General features: G+C 50.3%; 1 protein-coding gene across 2 annotated transcripts in view; it reads left to right on the top strand.

Moving 5' to 3' along the window:
* The window catches only part of HTT (huntingtin), a 125511-nt gene that overhangs the window by 24739 nt on the left and 77313 nt on the right, over positions 1 to 23459 (top strand). Inside the window, exons 3-12 of one of the 2 annotated variants that reach the window (XM_061420969.1) lie at positions 1236 to 1356; positions 4123 to 4182; positions 4561 to 4640; positions 6483 to 6621; positions 10891 to 11032; positions 11716 to 11894; positions 15417 to 15621; positions 16767 to 16814; positions 19939 to 20019; positions 21747 to 22108. In XM_061420969.1, coding sequence (XP_061276953.1) covers positions 1236 to 1356; positions 4123 to 4182; positions 4561 to 4640; positions 6483 to 6621; positions 10891 to 11032; positions 11716 to 11894; positions 15417 to 15621; positions 16767 to 16814; positions 19939 to 20019; positions 21747 to 22108 — 1417 coding nt within the window. The remainder of the gene's footprint in view (positions 1 to 1235; positions 1357 to 4122; positions 4183 to 4560; positions 4641 to 6482; positions 6622 to 10890; positions 11033 to 11715; positions 11895 to 15416; positions 15622 to 16766; positions 16815 to 19938; positions 20020 to 21746; positions 22109 to 23459) is intronic. The other variant, XM_061420970.1, reaches the window with a different exon arrangement.

Below are 23459 nucleotides of genomic sequence, written 5' to 3'. Positions count from 1 at the left end.
ACCCTGCCTCCTGAGGCCATCAGCTCTGTCTCCCCGTCTCAGCAGCCGTGGGCTCTCCCGGGTTCCCCTCTTCATGTCCTCACTGGGAAACCTCCTCCAGGCAGTCATCTGGGGAAATCCTGAGGCTCGTCACGTTAGCTCTCCATTTATCCAGAGATGCCTAGTACCTGATGCCTTGAAACCACAGTTACATGCCTTTTATCCATTATCAACTGCTTTAGGCAGGAAGGCAAACCCTGTCCTTGTCACTTATTTTGTTGTTCAATCGCTAAGTCGTCTGACTCTTTGTGACCCCATGGACTGCAGCACGCCAGGCTCCCCTGTCCCCTGATGTAGTTATTGGAGAGTGTCTTAAAGAGCATGGGTAGAAGTAGTGTATAAACGTACTTTTTTTCTTTTTTAAAAATTGGGGTAGGATGGGCGCACGACACCGTGAGTCTGGTTTGGTTCGCTTGTATGATGCGCCGCGGCAGCCAGCACCTCTGTCGTGTCGTTGGCATTCCTTTTTGTGTGTTGAGAGCAGTAAAGAGCTACTCTCTTAGCAACTGTGAAGTTTAAAATGCAGTATTGCTGACTGCAGTCACTAAGCTGTGCGTCCGAGCTCCAGGTTATCTCCTAGTTACAAGTAAGCCTGCTTTTTCACCTGTGAATTTTATGGAATCTCTGAACAAGTATTTCTGTCTCCTTCTCTCTCTCTTTTTTAAAGATTGCTTAATTATTTTTGGCCATGCTGGGTCTCCCTTCCTTCTCGGGCTTTCCCTTGTTGCAGCAGGCGGGGCCCGTCCGGCTGTGGTGCGCGGGCTGCTCTTGTTGCAGCGCTCAGGCTCAGTATTGTGGTGCCTGGGCTTAGCTGTCCCCGCAGCATGTGGGAGCCTCCCAGTCTTCCCACACCAGGGAGCGAACTCGTGTCCCCTGCATTGGCAGGCGACTCAACCACTGGACCACCACGGAAGCCCCCAAATAAAATATTTCTGATGAAAATTTTGTGTCTGAATTCAGATGTGCGGTAAAAAAGATTGTTCTATAGCACACTAATTTCTTCATGTTGATTACATGTTGAAGTAATATTTTTGATACATTGGGTTAAATGAAATATATTATTAAAATGAATTTTACTTGTATGTCTAACATCCTTTTTCTGTTCCAGAACCCCACATAGGATACCAGAAACTTAACTGCGTTTCATCGTCATGTCTTCTCTTGGCTGTGACAGTCTTTCTTCTGTTTTCACTTAGAAATTCTCCAGAATTTCAGAAACTTTTGGGCATCGCTATGGAACTTTTTCTGCTGTGCAGTGACGACGCGGAGTCAGATGTCAGGATGGTGGCTGACGAATGCCTCAACAAGGTCATAAAAGTAAGAGCCCTCTGGACGGTGTTCTCTGAGATGCGGTCACTATGGCTAAGAGGAGAAACCGTAACTTGGCGTTCTTCTCTTCTGAGCAGCAGGGTCCTGTAGGCGGCTGCACTTTTTACTCTAATAGTGTGTGGTTTGGAGGCACTCTAGTGTCTGCCAGGGTGCTGCCTGTACCTGCCCACTCAGAGGGCACGGGTTTCCTCTCATGCCTGCGCAGGGCGTAGGTCAGGGATGGGCGCTGACGGTGACCACTGGGGACCCTTGGACCGAGTGTCACGCTGCTGAGAAACTGCGAGGCCCCGAGACGGCAAGGGGACGGACGGTGGGGTCTGCTGTTGGGGTCTTTGAACCCCAAGTCCTGGGTCAGGCAGGACTGTTCACAGGGAAGGATGTGCCTTCTCTGGTCGCTTGGCTGGCATTCTGGCTGGAGTTGGTTTGAGATAGGAGATAGGAGTTCCCAGAAAAAGTTGGTGAAGCCAGAAAGCCAGAGCCGCCTGGGTGGGAGGTGAGGTGAGGAGCGCGGGAAACGCCTGTCCTCTTTGCTCAGGCTTTCCCGGTGCAGAGTCTGAGATCCCTGTAGCTTTAATCTACTTTTCCCTTTTCCTGTTTTTTGATGTTATTGAAGATGAAGTCCTTCTTTCATAATTCTTACTGCCTTGGAAAACGGCCCTTGTTTTTCTCATTTTGCCCTTCTCCTCGTTTGTATCCCCAGCCATCCTGGGGGTTCCGCTGACAGTGTGCTCCTGCCTTCAGATAGTGCAGTCTCAGATGGGAAGCATGTTTGTACGGAAATGGCTGAATGCATGGTGTAAGCTCTGAGTTCTGGGAGATGTTGGCAGCTCATCACTGCAGTCTAGAGGCGGAGGTGATTTCTGTCTGGGGAGGCAGAGGAGGCTCCCTGGAGGTGGTGGCAATTAGGTGAATGAAAAGATTTAGGACCTTCTCTTTTTTTGGCTTGCTGTGCGGCATGCGCAGTCTTGGTTTCCCCAACCAGGGATCGAACCCGTGCCCCACTTGAACCCGTGCCCCGCTGCAGTGGGAGCAAGGCGTGCTCTAGGGACGTCCCATAGGACCTGCTTTACCCTTGCAGACTCACAGAGGAGGGGGACTCTGCCAGAGAACGGGAGATGTTGAGGATCAGTTCAAGGGGTTTGTACTTTATTTGGTAGAGAATGAAGAAAGGGAAGAGCTCTCGAAGATTTGCAACCAGGTAGTTCAAGTAGCCTGGTGGTGCCTTGTAGCCTGCCTTGGACAGGAGGGAGGCTGTGTGCCCGGAATCCGGAGGGAGGCTAAGTGTCCAGGGAAGAGAGGGGGCCCCTGAACCAGTAGGAGGTGCTGGGGTTCGAGTGAGGAGCAGGGGTGGGACTGTCACGGGCTGGCCCTGGCGGCTTGTGTCCCTGGTGTGGGGGTGGGGACGGGAGCAGGGAGGGTCGGGGGCATATTAGCATCGCCGGTGACTGTGAGCGCCTATTCACTGGTGTTTCACAGCTTTGGAGTGTACTTTTCTCTTGTAATAAAATACATTTGACATTAGCTTATAAAACATTTATAAAGTGAAACAAAACTCGGATATGCCTTTTAGTTTTACTGGCCAAGCAGTGTTTTACTATATACTTGTCCGTTTTGATGTGCTTGTTTAGGGGATTGTAGTACAAACTGAAACAGTAGCGTTAGAATTTTAAAATATCCGAGGCATTATTCAGAACCTCCCAGAATGTGACCCTGTTTTGATTTTCAAGCTCGCTGAGCCTCTGTGAGCTTTGCAAAGACCAGTTGGTCTACAGATGTCACATGCTTATATCATAGGAAAGGCAGAGGGCTTTTTGTGGAGGCTTGGGTACGTCTTCCCTAGCTTCTTCCAGCTTCATTACGTCTTCCTTGCTTCTTGTGACCAGGCTGTTGGCACTGCCGTTTTGGAGGAGTGGGCTCTCAGGGCTGAGAGTGGGGCACAGAGGCCTTTCCGTCTTGGGAGCCATCTCCAGCATGGACTCTGTCCCTACTGGTGGTTGCCATCAGCCATTATTGCTGGGTTGAAGTTGCCCGTGTGGCTGTTTTTTGGTTTGACTTGTAATCGAGCAACAGGGGTAGGGCTCTGAGGAGCTTGTGGTTCCAGCAGATCCGTGTGTCGCTGGGGCCCTGAGGTGGGGAGCACCCGTGCATCATGGGAGGACCAGACCTTTGGGAAGGATGCAGCTTCTGCGTGGAGAGGAGTGTCCCCATGCCAGAATCAGGGCTTTGACCTTGGGTATCCGCCTCCTGCCCCGCTGGCTCTGCAGACTCCAGGGCATTGCTTATGTTGGATCATCATTAAAAATGATGATTAAAGAATGTGCTTTAATGATTAAAAATGATTAAAGGATGTACTTTAATTGAACATAAGAGCTTTAGAGTGAATTTGAACTATCTGCCATTTAATTTTGATATTATGTAGTATTCGATTGTAATGAACATTCTTTTCCTTCCTTTTTAAATATTATAGTGAATGACCTGTGTCTAGTTGGTAGCTGCCTGCATACATATACTTCTTTCTTAATGAACAAGTCTTCAATTTAGTTGCTATTATATTCTCCTTTGCGTCCAAATTGAACTTTTAGTTGCCCTTTGGATTTCTTTAGAGCTGCTCTGTTGCTGCGTTCAGTCGCCCAGTGGTGTGCGACTGTGGCCCCGTGGACCGCAGCACGCCCGCTCCCCTGCCCTTCACCGCCACTCTCAGAACTGCTGGTAGACTGTGCCTTCCGTGAGCAGATCTCTTGTGTTTTCTTGTAGGCTTTGATGGATTCTAATCTTCCGAGGTTGCAGCTAGAACTCTATAAGGAAATTAAAAAGGTAGGTTTTTGTTTTTCATTATTGAGGAAAGTCTGTTGATCCCCTGTATTGAGCAGTGTATGAAAATTTCTTTTACTTGAGAAGTAAAAATGTTAGAAGGAAACAAATGCTGTTTGGTAAAGTAGACTCTGTTGTTTTACTTTTCCTCAGGAAGTTGCTCCTCATTATTTGTTAAATGAGATGGGACTTAAAATGGTAGTTTTAAGAGAAAAATCTTTATAATTTCATCCCATTAAACCTTAAAATGTCAAAAGCAGGTGCAGGCTTGAACGGCCTTTTCTCTAGAGATGGGAGCGGGCGGCGAGAAGCGCTTTTGTGTGTTTGAGGTCCTGCAGTCTGCGGCTCCTCCGCGTAACTCTCTGCTCTTCACTCCCTCAGAACGGTGCCCCTCGGAGCCTGCGCGCTGCCCTCTGGAGGTTTGCCGAGCTGGCTCACCTGGTCCGGCCTCAGAAATGCAGGTGAAGTGGACGCTTTGGGTCATCGCTGTTACTGCTGTTTTGGTCGGGGGCCAGCTCCCGTGGCCTCTTCCCGTCTCGGCTCAAAAGCCGTCTCTCTGGAGGTCTTCCCCAACGCCACTGTCTGAAGCCGTCCACCTCCTCCGGTCCTGCTGCAGTGCATGTCCGCTTCCTTTCCCTCACAGCAGCCATGGCTCTGAAACGCTGTCTCACATTGGTTCGTTTTCTGCCCACCCTCCCCCAAGGGACGCAGGAGCCGAGTCCCAGCACAGCAGGGCGTCCCTGTCGGGCCCTGCTGTGGCCCAGCCCCGCTGACGGGGTCTGCCTGGGGCTTGCCGAGGAGATGCTTGTCGGCGGACGCAGAGTGCGCGCCGCCTCACTGCTGCTCACCGTAGGGACTACAGAAAACTGTCTTTGTCTATCACGTGGGTTAGAAATAGACACTGTGAAGAAAGTTTTGACTGATTGAAACAATTGTATCTTTTTCTTTAATTCATTAGTTTATTTTGATTGAAGGATAATTTCCTTACAATGTTGCAGTGGTTTTTGCCACATGTCAACATGAATCACCCATGGTGAACGTGTCCCCCCATCCTGAACCCCACTCCCACCTCCCTCCCCACCCATCCCGTGGGTTGTCCCAGAGCACCAGCTTTGAGCACCCTGCTTCACGCACCGAGCTTGCACTGTTCACATGTTTCACGTGTGGTAATGTACATGTTTCAGCTATACACGATTCTCTCAGATCATCCCACCCTCACCTTCTCCCATGTAGTCCAAAAGTCTGTTCTTTACATCTGTGTCTCTCTTTCTTAATGGATTGAAAACCAAAGGAAGGACCACCGTTTTAACTCCTTTCTCGTCTCTGTGACCGGCAAGATGTGCTGACGTCCATGGATACCTTGGCTCTGTCCCTGTGGGACTGGTGGCGTGGCAGAAGCCCTCTCCTTTGACACCAATGATCTGTCCCACGGGGTCAGAGTGTGATACGAATCTTACACGATGTGGACATACAGTCACCAGGGGAATCCCTCCATGTAACCTCACTCCTTTACTGTCCGTAGTTTGGAAACTTCTTATTAATATATGTCTGAAGCAATGCATCCCAGGTTTTCCACGTAGAAGCCAAAGAGACCTTAAAATCTATGATTGGGTCATGCCATTCCCTTACTTGAACTTGCCACTCATTTCCCACAGCTGTTCAGATAAGTCCAGACTCCGTACAAGGCCCAGGGAGACCTGGCCCCAGAGCCCCCGTCCCCGCAGACACTGTTGACTCACTGACCCCCTTGGCTTCTCTGGAAAGTTGAGCGTGTGTTGTTGTGATGTCTGGCATGCTCTCCCCTTGGGCCATCTCTTTCTTGGAGGGCCCGTCTCCCTCCCTGTGCAGCGCCAGGGGAGCCACTGCTTGCTGCCTGTCTCTGCCTCTAGAGGGCGCCCTGCCTGCGCCCAGCGCGCCTGTCCTGGGACTGCTCCTCTCCAGGCCCGCACTGCCCGCTGCTCTCTCGGGGCTGGGGCTTCTCACCAAGGCCTTATTCAGTGGGAATGCTTAGAAAAAAACTGTGCAGTCCTCCCTATTTAAGAAAGCTCCATTCTCATTTCTTAGTGCTTTCTTTCTGTTATTTTCTAATTTAAAATCTGACTGTTTTAATAGCTGTAATAATTTACTGCAGAGAATTTTAAAAACAAGCTATTGATTCATCTGCACTGAGTCTTCCCACTGAGGTTTGTTTATTTTCCAGGAAGGACTCTGGCATATAAAAACTAACAGGTACTGAGCTGACCACTCGTGTTTCTCATTAAGGTAGACTTGGAAGAGTAACAGGTGTTCCTCTCCCACCGCAGGCCGTACTTGGTGAACTTGTTGCCTTGCCTGACACGCACAAGCAAGAGACCTGAGGAGTCTGTTCAGGAGACGTTGGCGGCAGCGATCCCTAAAATTATGGCTTCTTTTGGCAACTTTGCGAACGACAATGAGATTAAGGTATGAGCGTTGCCTCAAGCCACAAGCGTGTGAATGAGTCTTAGTGGGAGTCGCCCTTTTGTACAGACAGGCATTTGAGAGTGCTTCATAATTTGGATTATAATTCTTTGAATTCTTGAAGGCACACAAAGGGCCTCTTTCCCCTTCTGCCTTCTCACTGTGGGGTGAAAAGTTGAGCAGGGAGACAGTTTATAGAAGCAAATTCAAAAGGCATTTTGCCAGAGCAGACTGGTTTTGGTGTCCAGGCTTGACTGCCTAGCCTGATTGAAGCCAGCGGCGGTCCCTGAACTGCAGGCGGAGCCGGCACCCCGACGGCGTCCTCTCAGTGTGAGTGCCCGCGGCCGGGGCGCCGCTCAGCCTCCTGTTTGTTTGCGCCCCTGCCGGCAGTCTTCATCCCCTCTCTCGGGTCCTGTTCAGAGTGTCCGGGCACACGCCCTGAGGGTTGCCAAGAGTCCTGGCCTTCTCCTCTTAGTGGGCCAGTCCTGTGCCAGAGTTTCTCTGGGTACTTCCCTCTACATTTCTAAATCACATGCTTACATTGCAGGTTTTGGGGGTTTTATGTATATGTTTCACAGTGGGGAAGGTGTGTTTAGCGCTAACCTTTCTCCCATCTTCCACCACAGTGATGTAAGTGTTCGGTGTGTATGTTACTGCGCCTGAGTGGTGGTCACAGCTAGTCCTGTGCTGTGCTGTGCTTGTGCTTGTTTCTTTGTATAGCGTTTCGCTATTTCTGGAGTCAGCAGTTGCCTCTTTTTCATGTGCTTATTACTCTCTGGCGCTCCCCACCTTGTCACACCTTCTCCTGGCGCTGTGAGCATGTCTCTGCACTTGTGCGCACGAAGGCTGGTTGACCGGACCTGGTTCTTCCCCTGGCCGTCGTGGGTCCTCCAGCCGCCGCTGCAGCAGCCTGGTAGGGCTCCCTGGGCCTGTCTTACAGCATCTTGGCCCCCCAGCAGAAGCCTGCTTGCCAGCTGCCGGGTGCCCATCTCTCTAGGCTTACTGCTAGAGAGGGGCTGTGTGGACAGTCTCAGTGGTCAGAAGGCAGACTTTTCCTCAGTTCCTCTCTTTTCTCGGTGCTGGCGTCCGTCCTCCGCTCTGGCGGCCTCTCCGGGATCCCGCCTCTGCAGGAGATGGGGAGCGGTGCCCATGTCCCAGGAGCAGCCTGGCATGCAGCTGTCTGTCCCCACGCCCAGGCCACGCTCACGGGTCTCTGGCGCCCCCGCACCCGAGCTCTCCGTAGCACTCCGTGGCTGGGCTTGCTTTGGGCGGTGGCTTTCGGTCCTTCTCCCCAGCTCCTAAACAGGCTCGTGTAGGAGCACCTCTCTGGGGACCGCTCACTCAGTTTCCTCTTGTTTGCCGTCTAGCTTCCGCATTTGCGAATGCCTCTCGTCTGCCGTTGTCCCCGTCCTGTTCTTTTTACCCTTGTGAGTTCATGCATGTGACACCTTGTGCCCAGGTTCCTGTGGGTTGTCTGGGTGGTAGAAGTCCACGGTTCTGACCAGCAGGTTTGATCAGAAGCTTCCTGACAGGAGCCCTGTTGTGTTAGGTGTGGAGACTCTCGAGCTTTTCTTTGGCTGATGTGGAATGAAGACACAGCACGTGGGCGACACATGCCTCCTCAGCTAGGGGCCACAAAGCGAGCCTGTGCTTGCGGCCGCCGCCCAGGTCTGCACGTGCAACATTAGCGGCACCCAGGGGCCTCTCCCAGCCTCTCCCTGTCTGCGTTCCCTCCTTCCTCTCCAGGGCTGGTCACACTGACCTGGCGTCTAATGCCAGGGGGTCTGTCTTTAAGTTGTAGCCGTGGAGAACCTTACGGTATGTAAGTATGTAAGTCGCAGCGTGTGAGCCGTAGCTGTGAGGACCTTGCGGCATGTAAGTTACAGTATGTAAGTCGCAGCGTGTGACCGTAGCCGTGAGGACCTTGTGGCGTGTAAGTTACAGTATGTAAGTCACAGCGTGTGAGCCGTAGCCGTGAGGACCTTGCAGCATGTAAGTTACAGTATGTAAGTCGCAGCGTGTGAGCCGTAGCCGTGAGGACCTTGTGGCATGTAAGTTACAGTATGTAAGTCACAGCGTGTGAGCCGTAGCCGTGAGGACCTTGCAGCGTGTAAGTTACAGTATGTAAGTCGCAGCGTGTGAGCCGTAGCCGTGAGGACCTTGGGGCGTGTACTCTCAGTCTGGTCTCTTCTGCGCAGCACTAAACTTGTGAGAGTCTTGCCTGTCGCCGTGTGTCACTAGATCTTGCGGTTTTGGAGCTGCGAGCGTTCCCTTGGGTGAGTGTGATGCAGCCGGCCCTTTTACTGCTCTGGACCCTGGACCGGGGGTCGCCTGAAGTGCTGATGTCCTGAATGCTGCCGCGCCGTGCTCGTGCGGGTCTCCTGGAGCACAGGTTGTGACACCTGGAACGGCAGCTGTCGGGTGTGAGGGTGGATGTTGCCACTTCGGCAGATACCGCAGAGCTGTGCCAAGTGCTGGGCAGTGCACAGCTTGTCATCGCTGGCACGGGTGATCCTGGCAGCTCCCTGTACCGCCGGACCGGAACGGTCGTGCTTTTCAGTGATGTCGTCTGCTGAGTACACTCTGCTGCCGCATTTGGTTGAATTTCTGTTTCCATTCCCTGAAGTGCTCTTGACTCCAAAGTGGAATGGTTTTTGTGTCTCTTTTCTTTTGAAGTGCTCTAAATACATGTCCTGTCGGTGTTTAGAAGAGTGAAACTATCTTACCCTACCATCTATTATGCTTCCTCCTCCTCATGAGAAGACCTTTAAGGACAGTGCGGGGACCTCCCACCAGCTGCCTTTACAAGGCTTTCTCAGGACTGTGGCATTTGGACCCAAGAACGCCCCCTGGAGCTCGCAGATTCAATTTTATTATTATTCCAAACTTGAGGTTCAATGTGGGCTGACTCATCATAGTAATGTTTAGTTTTCATTCTGCTTAGAAGTTTGCACTAGTCAGAATGAGTCTTGACTTACTGTTTCCAAGATGATGTATGTGTGTGATCTCACTGAAAGGAGTTCTTTAAGATGCTCTCTGTTTGGAGCTAAGAGTGTGTCAGAAATAAGTTGAGCGGTTTCTCTCCAGGTGTTGTCTCTGAGGAGAAACTGTTGGCCATGGTCTCCTGGGGGTGTCATGTGGCTGGGGGTCTGGTCCTCCCCTCTCTGGTTCCAGAGCTCTGATCTGTGAATTCACAGAGTGTCAGTGATCCCTGAGAGCCAGTTAGTGCTAGCCACACTGTTAGGAGAAGCTCGCTTACAAGTCGGATGCTGCTCTGCTAAGTTGTGCTGGTTTGCTGACAGGCAGACCTTCCCCGGTGGCGTCTGCGTATCTCTGACTGCTCAGCCGCGCTCTGCACGCACCCAGCAGTAACAGGGCCAGGTCACTGCTCAGAGTGATGGGGATAGATGTTCTTAAGTAGCATGGTCACCAAGCTCATGCAGCTGCGTAGTCACCCCCTTTCATTCTTTGGATATTTTTGTGAAGACTTAAATGGCCATCGCTAGAAGTATAGCACTGTGTCCTTTGGAGGCACGGTAACAAAGTCTCCTTCTCTGATTTCTTAGGAAGATAACTTTGAGTGTGTGGTCTCAGTTCAGCCGTATTGCACGTTTCCAGACCTGAGAGTGTCTCTTAGTGGCTTTAGCAGCAAGTTGACAAGCTGTCATTTAGGCATTCTCCTCCTGGACTTCATTATTTGTTGTTTTTTTTTTTTAATTGCATTTATTTTACACAGCACTACTCACTCACCCTGGGCTTCCCACATGGCTCAGTGGTAAAGAATCTGCCTGCAACGCAGGAAACATGAGTTTGATCCCTGGATCGGGAAGATCCCCTGGAGAGGGAAATGGCAACCCACTCCAGTGTTCTTGTCTGCAGAATCCCATAGACAGAGGAGCCTGGCGGGCTATAGTCCATGGGGTTGCAAAGAGTCAGACACAGCTCAGCAACTAAACAACAGTAAAAACTCACTGACCCTGGCCGTAGGCCTTGCGGGGACGTGTTTTGTAGAAATGAAGGCTTTCACTCTCATATAGGGATGTAGATGCTAAGCAGGGCCCTCCTTGCAGTTCATAAAGAAGTGAAGAGTCTGCACACACATATAGCTCTGAGGTATCCCACACTTGAAGGGTTTCCATTTGGCTCTGGAAAAGTCTCAAGTGGTTAATGCTTTATACTTTGCGAGAACTTGGAGCAGGTCATGCTTCTCTGAAATATGTGCTGAGTTTCCCCAAGCCTCATCTTCCGCCCACTTGGGTTTGGCTTCCACAGGTTCTGTTGAAGGCTTTCATCGCGAACCTGAAGTCCAGCTCCCCAACTGTGCGGCGGACAGCAGCGGGCTCGGTGGTCAGCATCTGCCAGCACTCCAGGAGGACACAGTACTTTTACAGCTGGCTGCTCAGCGTGCTCCTAGGTGAGGCCCGACCGGCCAGTGCCTCGCCCCGGGGTGTGGGGGCCCCTGGCAGCTTCCCGAGATAGGCCTTTGAAATTCTTTTACGGTCAGGCAGCCCCTCCTCAGCTTCCTGACGGGGTCCTTCAGCCTGGCTGATGGGGAAGTGTACAGGCGCGCCCGCAGGGGTGGCGTGAGGCCTGGGGAAGCCTCTCCCCGCCCTCCTCCCTGGGGCAGCAGCGTGGATGCGCCGGCCCAACGAGAGCCAGCGGGGTGGGGTGGGAGCCTTCCTGGGACTGGCCTTCCAGGCTGCACGCCTCACGGCCTCTGTGCAGGCCCTGGATGCAGGGAGCCCGAGCCGCAGGCCGTCTGGACGGCTGTAGGCCTGCTGACCAGGCCTCCCGCCTGGGGGCAGTGGTGGGAATCGGTCCTGGCAGGTGGCGCGGGCAGCACCTGGGCAGCGGATGCAAGAGAGCTGCCTGGTTTCCCCTCGCTGTGCGGGGCCTTGCTGAGCCGAGGGGCCAAGTGTCTCCTCCAGCGGCGCCCCTGGGTCTCTGCTCGAGGCCGTGTGCTTTTCTGTAGTGATGCTCGTGCCATCTGTGTGCCCCCAGCCTCAGGGTGCCTCTTGGGTCTCTTCCTGTTAGCAGAGGGCGCCATGGGCTCCCAGCAGCGGGTCCGCTGTGACAGGCTCGCTGCTGCCTTTGTAGGTTTGCTGGTCCCCGTGGAGGGGGAGCACCCCACCCTCCTGATTCTCGGCGTCCTGCTCGCGCTGAGGTACTTGGTGCCCCTGCTGCAGCAGCAGGTCAAGGACACAAGCCTGAAAGGCAGCTTTGGGGTGACGCGGAAAGAGATGGAAGTCTCTCCCTCGACGGAGCAGCTCGTCCAGGTAGGCAGCCCCCGAGCTTCACTCCGATGCCTGTGCAGACAGGACCAGCGTTCAGAAACTCGGCTCCTTTGGAAGAGAAGCAGCGGAACCGAGAACAGAGAGTTAGGACTGTGCACTCTGGAGCTGGAGCTACTGGCTCAGACCCTGGGTCATGACCCCAGGTCCTCGACCTTTGTATGGTGGGACAGCGGAGTAAAACAAAGGTGTTCTTACAAGCTTTCCAAGATGATTCCATAAGCCCCTTGGGGATGAATCCCAGCCTCGGTGTCACTTCATCCGCAGGTGTCTCACGTGGGGCCCTGTAGGTGAGGACTCTGTGTTTCTAATTTTAAGGGCAATGCCTTTGTCACACCTGAAGAAAAGAACATTTGCTTAGCATCAGATCCCTACGCATCCCTGTCGCTTTGTTCTTCCGCTCTTTGGAACCAGCACCCAGATGAGACGGGCTGTGAAGGATGTCCGTCTCTTTTACCTCTTGGTCCCCTTCCGTGTCTAATTTCTCTTAGAGTTCAGTTTTTGAAGAATCGGATCATCAGTCCTGTGGAACTCCTGGCAATCTTGTTTTTATTCCTTGACTGTCCACTGTGTGAGTTAACAGTTCTCTTTGCTGTCTGTATTTCCTGTAAACCAGTAACTGGAGTGAGACGCTTGTCAGAGTCAGTGCATGTTTTATAACATGCGTAATATCTGAGTTCAGTACTACCTGGACAGTATTTTAAAACAAATATTATTCGGGCTGCATACTCAGAATTTTTTTCTGATTTTTTTTTTTTTTTAAAGAGGCTTGTTAGTCAAACGTTTGGAGACCATTGGCCTCGTGGGGGAGGCAGGCAGGCTTTCACTAAATAGCACGGTGGGAGGGCTGGTGTTCTGTAGCGTGTGTGGTGCGGGGGCCGTGGACAGGCCGTTAATAGCTGATGATGCTTTGGGGAGAGTAGGCTTTGACCAGAGACAGAAAGTTGGGAGGAGAGAGCTTTGCGGACTGTGGCCTTCGCCAGGGCCACGGAGTGAGAGACTGAGTGTGTGGGCAAGGGCGAGCTGGCGAGCAGAGGCGTCCAGGCTCTCCCAGGTCAGCTGGGGTGCTGGGGGAAGATGCCGTGAGAGGTGTGCGGAAAGCTGTGCTGAACTAGGAGAACAGCAGTCCTGGGAGGCTAAGGGAAGGGCTGGGGAGGCGCTGTTTCATTGATTTCCGACTTCCTTAATAGTTACATTTCTTCAACGTGATTAAACGCTATGGCACCTTGTCACGTTAGCAAGCTAGGTGAGATTCTCTCTCAAACATATCTAATCTGTATTCTTTTGACTTATGGCCATTTTGAATTAAATTAATTTGATTAAGAACTTCAACTCAACTAATGTAGTTTGGCTAGGTATATTTAAATAGAATTTGAAGTAATCCTGGGCCTGGCTAAATTGGTAAGCAAGTCTGGGCAAAACACAGATATTTCTAGATATGCAAGAATTCATTTTGCTTTTAATGTACACTTTTTTTCTTTTTGTGTATGCTTTAAAAAAAAAAATTATTTGAAGATGTATTCTAGCAAAATGAGAAACAGATGCAAAAATCCCAAAGCCCTGAAACCTGGGAAACACAGCTAACCACGAATGTGGTGGAAGCAGTTCTGAGATGACTGTGTGCAGTGGGCTGTTCAGATTCTTCATAGAGACGGGAGGTCCCAGGAGCTCCCTGCGGCCATTGTCATGACTAAGAGCTGGAACAAGGGAAGGTACATGTGTGCATGTGTGTGTGTGTGTGTGTGAGGAGGAAAACCAGGAAGGTACAGCAGAGAAAACTGTTAGCAGTTTTGGAGCAAATTGTTGACTGATTTTAAGCAAGTATGAGACTATAATAATAGAGAATTCACTGAATTGTTATCCTTGGGACATTCTCTTTCAAGTGATACAGGACTAGTGATAGTGAAACAGTTCTCTCTTCTTGGGTCCGGTCACGTTAATAGGCTTTGCAGTGAATGATGCTCAGTCGCTCAGTCGTGTCTGACTCTTTGCGACCCCATGGACTCCAGCACGCCAGGCTTCCCTGTCCTTCACCGTCTCCTGGAGTTTGCTCACTCATGTCCATTGAATCGGTGATACCATCCAACCCTCTCGTCCTCTGTCATCCCCTTCTCCTCCTGCCTTCAGTCTTTCTCAGCATCAGGGTCTTTTCTAATGAGTCAGCTCTTTGCATCAGGTGGCCAAAGTATTAGAGCTTCAGCTTCAGAATCAGTCCTTCCAATGAATATTCAGGCTGATTTCCTTGAGGATGGACTGGTTTGATCTCTCCAGTGTCTGAGGGACTCTCAAGAGTCTTCTCCAACGCCACAGTTCACAAGCATCAATTCTTCATGAATGAGGTTAATGTGCGCATTTTGAGGTACATACTGGTTTTTTAATTCAGTATTTAGACTCAACATCTAGGCAAAGCACACGTGATTTAAGAAGTTATACCTTAGTGTATAAATGCAGCCCTTAATAACACGAGAGCACTGACTATGCTTCAAAATTTGGGAGGAGGCAGATGAGGTCAGGGAGCATAGGGTATGCGTTTCCTCCATCCATGGACTAAGAAGTCAGGAGAGTCTTTGCTCAGAGCAGACAGGTCAGTAATCACAGCTTAAGCTTGTGAGCTGATTAGGGGTCACGGGCCAACTCCCAGCTCGTAGCAGGAGAGCAACCACAGACAGTATATGCTCGGCTGTGTTCCAGGAAAACTGTGTGCAGAATAGCTGGTGGCCAGGTTTGCCCGCAGACTGGGGGTCACAGACCTGTGACCTAGAGCTGGGAGGTGCCCATCAGAAGAAGCAGAGACATCAAATGAGTCAAAGACTTAACTTATACACTGCTATACTGTCGTTATAAAAAAATACGTATTCTATGATACCACAGGTAGGGCTGCCCAACTTAGCAAATAAAAATAGAGGGCACCAGTTACTTAAATTTCAAGTAAATCACCAGTAACCTTGTTGTGTAAGTAGGCTGGAAATCGCACAGCTCAGTGTTACACTTTGAAATTATTTATCTGAAATTTGCATTTAACTGGGCACTCTGTGTATTATCTGGCACCTCTAATGAAGAAGAAAGGGATAAGCCCACTACGCTCATGTACTGTGGCACAGTGTCACGTGTGGTGTGATGCCTTTAAAAGCTTTGGAAACCCTTTCTCAGTGCACTGTGGCCAGTGCTGTTTGCTTGGTTTGTGTGTCTGAGGAGCTGTGTGCACGGTGTGTTTGGGACTTGATTCTCCTTTCCTGGTCCCAGTGTAGGGAGATGGAGCTCTCCATTACCATGCTTCTCCTCTTGTGGAAGTGCTCTGCTTATTTCTAAGGAATTAATATAACCGTGAAAAAAGTCCCGGGACTTTAGAAAACCATGGAAGTGAATCATTACACTGGTAGAAGAGATAGAGAAGTGTTGAGGGGGAGAAGGCACACATTTTCACAACAGAAGACAAAAGCAAAAAGCCTGGAGGCTGGGACATTGTCAGGGCCATGGCTGGCAGTAACGCGGTGCTCCTGTTTCTAGGTGTACGAGTTGACCTTGCACTACACCCAGCACCAGGACCACAACGTCGTGACTGGGGCCCTGGAGCTGCTGCAGCAGCTCCTCCGAACCCCGCCGCCCGAGCTCCTGCGCGCGCTGACCACGGCGGGCGGCGTCCGGCAGCTCGCGGCCTCCAAGGATGAGCCCGGGGGCCGCAGTCGGAGCGGGAGCATCGTGGAGCTGATAGGTAGGGCGTTTGGACGGCCACTCTGGAGTCCACTCTGCCGTGACTCTGCACGCCTCCTGAAACTCGCGCCGGTGCTGGTGAGCCACGGGCGGCTGAGTTGCCTACGACACAGGTGTCGTCCTTCCTCCTGCACACAGGGACTGGGGGGTGCAGGCGGGTGAGGTGAGGCCAGCACGGATGCCTGGCCTCCTGACCTGGACTCGGCTGCCTCCACGTGGCAGTTCACCTGTCGGAGAGTGACGGCACTGGCGCTGTTTGCCCGTGACAGATCCTGGGGTCTTCCTGAGGCCCTCGAGGCCTTTGCTGCCCTCTGGGCTCTGCTCTGTGGTCCCGCCTGGTTCTAGGCGGCCCTCTGTCCCTCCTCCTCCTCCGGCCCCTTCTCCCCGCTTTGCTCTTTTTCCCTGTGCTTTTGGGCACTACGTGGCCCTGACCCCACCATATGCTGCTGCTGCAGATCCCCCTGCTTGACTTGGACTGGTCCCCGGGGAGCTAGAAGTCAGGGGTCCCTGAGTGGCAGCCTCTGGACCGGGTCTGGAGCAGTGGAGGCTTCTGGGCCTCTGCGGACCGGCCGCACCAGGCCTGGCGCGTGGGGTCTGCTCAGTGCAGCGCGGGCGAGGTGGCCTTCACCGTCAGTACTGACCAGGGAGGGCTGCGATGTCTGCCCGCGGCCTCGTGTGGTCACAGCGTCTGCCTGAGCCCCACGGAGAATCTGTCGCTGTGCCTGTCCACTGGGCTTTGTCCTGAGCTGTCCTTTCCCTGTGGGTGCATGCCTGACAAAAATGATTGCTGTCCAGTGATCTAATTTCTAATGACTGTGTCTAATGAAAATGTCTATTTGATTATTGGTTGACCAAGTAATCTGGGTTTTCTAATGTTTTTCGTTTGGCTTTCTAAATGCACTTTGAGCTCTTTTGACGTTTTAGGTCACATCTTTAGAATTGTATTTTTGAGTGCTAATGTAATTTTCAAGTTATTGAAATTAAAGTTATGCAGTTTTTATGTTACAGGATGGTGGTTAAGCACCACCTGTAGAAATAACGTTCATGTATTTTCTAAAGTTGAATCCAGCTTGAAGATTTTCTGATTGTTTCTGGATCTCAGCCGCTTGTACTGTATTCTCACCTGTCATTTTCTGTGACTTACAGCTGGAGGGGGTTCTTCATGCAGCCCTGTCCTTTCAAGAAAACAAAAAGGTGATTATTTCAGAAATGATTGTTTTGAATCTTCCTGCTTTTTCAGTATTTCTCTGATGCAGTTGGCTATGCCTGTGCCTCTTCTCAGCATGGTGATTGTGTGTATAAATGCAGCTGAAATCTGATAACCAGGCCCGAATAGTCCTGTTGGGTGGCTTCAGAAAGTTACTTGTGGATCAGAATTGGTTTATCGTAAATTTCTCTCTCTTTTTTGGGGGGGTGGAGGGCACACTGTGTGACTTCTGGGACCAGGGGTTGATCCCAAGCCTGGCAGTGAGAGTACTGAGTGCTCAGCACGGGACCTCCAGGGAAATTCCCTGTCATAAATTTCTCACGCTTTAGGTGAGGTGTCAGCAAACGTTTTCTGTGAAGGGCCAGGTGTAGCCCTTAGAGTCCTCTTTTTGCAGGGCTTCAGCTCTGTCCTGCGGAGAAGGCAATGGCACCCCACTCCAGTACTCTTGCCTGGAAAACCCTATGGATGGAGGAGCCTGGTGGGCTGCAGTCCGTGGGGTCGCTAAGAGTTGGACACGACTGAGTGACTTCACTTTCACTTTTCACTTTCATGCTTTGGAGGAGGAAATGGCAACCCACTCCAGTGTTCTTGCCTGGAGAATCCCAGGGACAGCAGGGCCTGGTGGGCTGCCGTCTGTGGGGTCGCACAGAGTCGGACACGGCTGAAGCGACTCAGCAGCAGCAGCAGCAGCAGCAGCTGTGTCTTGTGGCAGGAAGGTAGGCACAGATGATGCGAAGCTGACGGGCACAGCTGCCTTCCAGCACAGCTTTATTTGGTTGCCAACTCCTGCTCCTGGGGGTGTTCTGTTTGCAAAGGCAGCTCATCATCCCAAAGAAACTTGTTTGGTATTAGTCAGGGATAATGTTTGGTTAATTATTTGGGCCTGGTTGTCATTTTTCAGCCATATTTACCTTTGTACTTACCCAAGTTTTCTGATATAATTATTTTTATTTAATCAAAGTTCTTCTGATATGGTCTGAAAGTTTTGGTACACATCATTTCTTACAGCACCAATCATTTTCTTCCTCTGCTCTAGATTTCCATAGAAAACTATTGCTGTTTTCTATTTTGAAATTCTAAAAGACTCCTTTTTTTTAAATTGACATAAAAAGCTAATTTTTTACATGTAACATGCTAGTCTGTTTCGTGTCTTGAGTGTTTAATTGAGGCAGCCTGATGCCTAATATTATTTGTAGTGTTGAGTGGGATCTTAATAGGAATAATATTCTAATCCTGGCTGGATTAGGTAAACGTTTCCTAGAATACTTGGAGTTAACAATATTTGGGTCATCATATGGAGAAGGAAATGGCACTCCACTCCAGTATTCTTGCCTGGAGAATCCCCATGGACAGAGGAGCCTGGTGTGCTGTGGTCCATGGAGTTGCATGGAGTCAGACACGATTGAAGCGGTTTTGCACACATGCGTGCACGGATCATCATGATGTGGGATCCTTTCAAGTTTGAGATTTTGGGGAAAACCCTGAGATTTCTTGAAACCTGAAAGGCTTCTGTCAAAAGCTCATGTTTCTCTCCTTGGACTAGGAGGAGACTTAAGGCGTGTGACCAGATTTCCCTAGCACTTGCCTTGTTTCTTGTTCTCTTTCTGATGACGAGGCGATGACAGATTCAGGTTGCAATGTTTTCTGAGGGCTGGAATGTGGAATTTGTGCTCAGGCTCTTTTTTATTTTTGAGTGTTTTGCTGTTGTCCTGTAGAGCTGCAGTTGTCATACTTTGCTGTTGTAGCTGCAGGATCTTTCTTTTCAGGTGAAATACGCCAATATATGAGAGAGAGAGACAGAGCTGTTGGGTGTCAGATCAGGGTGAGGGTGGGGGGCGTGGCCTGGCCTTGCCCCCTTGTGGGGAGAACTCCTTGGAACAGATTTGCAGACTGCTGTTTGCAAGGACGGAGGCTGCTTTCGTTAACTCTGAATTCACAGGTTGCAGTGTTATCTGCTTTCTCAAGGTAAATCACTTGTTCTGTAATAAAGGGCTATGTTATTTATAGGTAAGCCAGGTTGCTGTGTTAGTTTCATCTAGATCTTGAGTTTCCTTTGCTTTTTCCTGGATGGGAGGAGGGCTTTAAAGTCACATCAGTGTAGATTTATGGAAGTATCACACCTGTGACTTAATCTTTGAAGAGGAGTGAAGTTAGAAATTGGAACTTGCCAGTAATTATTTTGATAGTGTCATTTAATGACATTTATATGTAAAGTAACCATAAGGATTTAATGATCCCACTTAAATCATGTTAAGACTGTTGTTTTCTTTTTTCCGTATTATAATTTGGAAACCATTGACTGTAAAATGTATTTTTAGAATTTAGCTAAAGATGAAATACTATTCCATCCTCCCAGATCATATAGTACTTGAGTACTGGTTATCAGCAATAGAAATCCTTCAGGTTAAAAGATAATAAAAGTGACTTTTTGTTGGAGATATGACGTGAATATCCTGGCGGCTAATAGAATGGGTTCTGGCTATAACTTGACATTTTTAAGGTTAAATGGTGTTGCTGCTGCTGCTGCTAAGTCGCTTCAGTCGTGTCCGACTCTGTGACACCCCACAGACGGCAGCCCACCAGGCTCCCCTGTCCCTGGGATTCTCCAGGCAAGAACACTGGAGTGGGTTGCCATTTCCTTCTCCAGTGCATGTAAGTGAAGAGGGAAAGTGAAGTCGCTCAGTCATATCCGACTCTTCTCGACCCCATGGACTGCAGCCTACCAGGCTCCTCCGTCCATGGGATTTTCCAGGCAAGAGTACTGGAGTGGGGTGCCATTGCCTTCTCCAAAGGTTAAATAGTAACATAAATTATTTAACACTGACAGTAGTCTTCAGTCAGTTAATATTAATAATTAAAATACTTTGTGGTACAGATTAAGAATCATTGCTTTTAACTGTTTTTCATACAGGTTCATTGATTTTAATAATACTCTAAACAGGATGTGTGTGCACTTCGTATTAGCACTGTGGAGAAGTCAGGAAGCGTGGATGTGATGAGAGGCTGATGGCAGGGTTAAGTGTGCCGGCGCGTTTCCTCTTGGAGCGCACTGCTGTCTGCTCTTCAGAGTGCTTCCTTCAGCAAGCGCTGACTTGCTGTGTCCTTCCCTAGGGAAAGTGCTCTTCGGAGAAGCAGCGCCCTTGGAAGACGACTCGGAGCCCAGGTCGGAGGGCAGCAGCCCCGCCTTCTCAGGTAGCGGTGTGCCCCTTGCTCCTCTCCGCTGAGCTCTGCCCCGAAGTGGGCCGTGCTCCTTGGAGGCGGCCGTGAAGCCCGCTTGAGGCGCCTTTCATAGTGTTCACTTTGAAGCACGACCTGTGTGTTTTCTTGGATCAAATATTTGCTGTTTTCCTATATAGGATATTTTCCTATATCAAATACATGCTGTTTTCAAGCTGTTTTAAAATTAGGTTTATGCTCCCTGGGTGTAAGTCTTGTTGAGAAGGGCATGGTGGGTAACGTGTCTCATGAACTGCATGGGTGTGAGGAAGAAAACGGGATTAAGGATGGTCCGAGGATCTGAGCCAGTGCCGGCAGGTGGCAGGCGGCAGTGACGCTCTCAGCCAGAGTCCACGATCAGGGGCTTCACAGGCGAGTTCTCCCAAACGTCAGACAAGGGTCGACACCCGCCCTTCTCAAAGTGTTCCCAAAAACTGCAGAGGAAGGAACACTTCCAAACTCATTCTGTGAAGCCACCATCCCCCTGAAACTGAAACCAGACAAAGCTACAGTAACAACAGAACTACAGGCCAGTGTTGCTGGTGAACATGGAAGCAGTCAAGTAGGGGTATCCTGGGGGCAGGGGTTTTTCCCTGTCTACAAATCAGTCAGTGTGACAGACCGCAGTAACAGATGGAAAAGATGAAAACCATTTGAGAGGGGTTTGGTCTGTATAACCCTAGCCAAATGAATATTTTTAGATAACTGAAAATAAGGCTGAAATACAGGGAAAGAAAGTCTGAATACTTTTCAGTGGTGATTATTTATTTACTGGTTTATTCTACAAAATAGAACCCCATGGACAGAGGAGCCTGCCAGGCCAGGCTCCTCTGTCCATGGGGATTCTCTAGACAAGAATACTGGAGTGGGTTGCCATGGCCTCCTCCCGGGAAATCTTTCCAACCCAGGGATTAAACCCAGGTCTTCCACATTGTAGGCTGATTCTTTACCATCTGAGCCACCAGGGAAGCCCAAGAATACTGGAATGGGTAGACTTTTAAAATTACAAAAATAAACTTAAAACATTAAACAAAAATTACAGCTATCCATGTGCCCAAGTGCTCACTGACCCCCTGGCCTCCAGGAGTGACATAGCTCACAGCTTGGTGTGGGTTCTTATGTAGGGTGATGTTTTTTAAATGGGAGTTAAAGACTAGGGAAATGTGAACTTAATGCTCCAGGGGAGTGGGACTGGCTGAGGAGTCTTGAATGGGATCTGGGAAGATGGAAAGCCCACCTTCCGGAGCGCCGCTTACTCCAAGCTCCAAGCTCTTGTGAGCACCCCGCCTGTACCCCAACCTGGCTGCCAGGGAATCACCAGAGTCTCCATGCTGCTCCGTACTCAGGACGGAGCAGCAGCTTGAGAGCTGGAGGTGGTTTGACAAATGTTGCTTGTCAAACTTGAGAGTTGGCGGTGAAATGCCACTCGGGAATATTTATAGCATTTAAAAATAGCTACTTGTGGTCCTTATTTTATCAATATAGTGATAGAGGAAAAGATAAGTAATCCAGTCAAAATGTTTGAAGGATGCACTGTTTGTCTTGCTTTTGAAATTGACTAGTTCATATTTTCACTGTATTTAAGGAAGTTTTGCAGTTAAAACAGATGCTGACAGTGAATTTGGGGGTATTCTGCAAATATTCGGTTCCCTGTTGTCTGCTCTTGCTGACCCTTTGAAGAGTGAATGTTCCTCTGTCTGCAGCCTCAGTCAAGGGTGAGGTTGGAGGCGAGCTGGCTGCCTCTTCCGGGGTCTCCACCCCTGGCTCTGCCAGCTCAGCGGCCGACTCTGTGGGTCACGACATCATCACCGAGCAGCCCCGGTCGCAGCACACGCTTCAGACGGACGCGGTGGATCTGGCCGCCTGTGACTTGACAAGCGCCGCCACCGATGGGGACGAGGAGGACATCCTGAGCCACAGCTCCAGCCAGATGAGCGCCGTCCCTTCTGACCCCGCCATGGACCTGAACGACGGGACCCAGGCCTCCTCGCCCATCAGCGACAGCTCCCAGACCACCACCGAGGGGCCCGATTCAGCCGTGACCCCTTCCGACAGTTCTGAAATTGTAAGTGGTCAGAGGGGGAGACCTAGTTTCTGCAGAGGGGCCTTCCCTGGGGCCCCAGACCAGGATCCTCCTGGCTGTTTATTCCATCCATCTGGCCCGTGAATAGCGTGTAGAGGTCTCCAGCTCGGATCCTGAGTCGGCAGCGCAGCCCATCGAAGGCCTTCCCTGAAGGGGGCGGCCAGGTGCCCTTTGTGCTGGACATGGAGTCAGAAGTTAGGCCACTTGATGAGTGCGATTAAGTGCATTTGAAATGTTTACCTTTTTGGGCACAGGGTAAGTCATTATTGTGAAGATCCTTAATGAACCTGTTATTAACAGATCTGCAGTCTTAATGCAATATGATTAATAACAGTAATACTGTGCGTTGTTTTAACACTTTCTGACTCTTCAAGAACCTTGACTACATAGTCCATCTTATAGAACATGTCTCTAAGCACCTCTCGTCTCTGAGTTAGTAGACACGAAGCCCTCCGGAGTGGTCTGAAGTTTGGTACAGGCATAAACTGAGCTTTACAGCCCAATTTTATTTAAACAATTTCTACTGGCAATTGTTTCACTACTACTGAATGTGTTCTGTTTATTAAGATTTTTTTCTTAAACTGGAGTAAATGCAGAAGCTTTGAGAAACACAGGACGAAGCACTGGCAGCTGTCCACTTGCCACGTGAACGTGGTTTCTGACGGCCCAGTGGGTTTCCACTGGCTCAGTTGGAGGAGTGGGCTCACCACTGGGGTTTTTAGCTAGAAGACCCAGAAGACCTGGCAGAAGATAGGGTAACTGGATTGTGGGAAATGATTCCCATAACTGGGATGTGGGAAATGATTTGAAGTCAGGAAAGGGTGATGAGTACTGACCAGTAGGCAGGGAGAAGGGGAGGCTAGGAAAGTGCTGCGCCCAGTAGTGCGTTAAGTGAGCGGAGGAAGTTTCTGTCGTCGGTTTATTGTACCAACTTACATCTTGCCTTTTTTTTTCTTCTTAATTTTTATTTATTTATTGGCTGTGCTGGGCCTTCGTTGCTGCACAGGCTTTTCTCTAGTCGTGGCGAGCAGAGACTGCTCTCTTGTTTCGGAGCTCAGGCTCGGTAGTTGTGACTCTCAGGATTCACGTTCCTCAGCATGTAAGATCTTCCCCGATCGGGAATGGAACCCATGTCTCTGGCAGTGGCAGGTGGAGTCTTTACCCCCGAGCCACCAGGGAAGCCCATCTTGCCTTCTTATAGGTGATGCTTTCTGGACGGGTTCTCTAGCCATTGGACAGAATAGCCACAGGAAGTCGTGTGAGCGTCCCGTCTGGAGCTCCTGCAGCAGCCGTGTGCTGTGGGGCCGGGCTCTGGCCTGCAGGGAGCTAAACG

The sequence above is a fragment of the Bos javanicus genome, chromosome 6 (assembly GCF_032452875.1).
Source record: "Bos javanicus breed banteng chromosome 6, ARS-OSU_banteng_1.0, whole genome shotgun sequence".
Classification (NCBI taxonomy): Eukaryota; Metazoa; Chordata; class Mammalia; order Artiodactyla; family Bovidae; genus Bos; species Bos javanicus.
The sequence above is the reverse complement of the archived record's forward strand: the minus strand, read 5'-3'. Positions and strand labels throughout refer to the sequence as shown.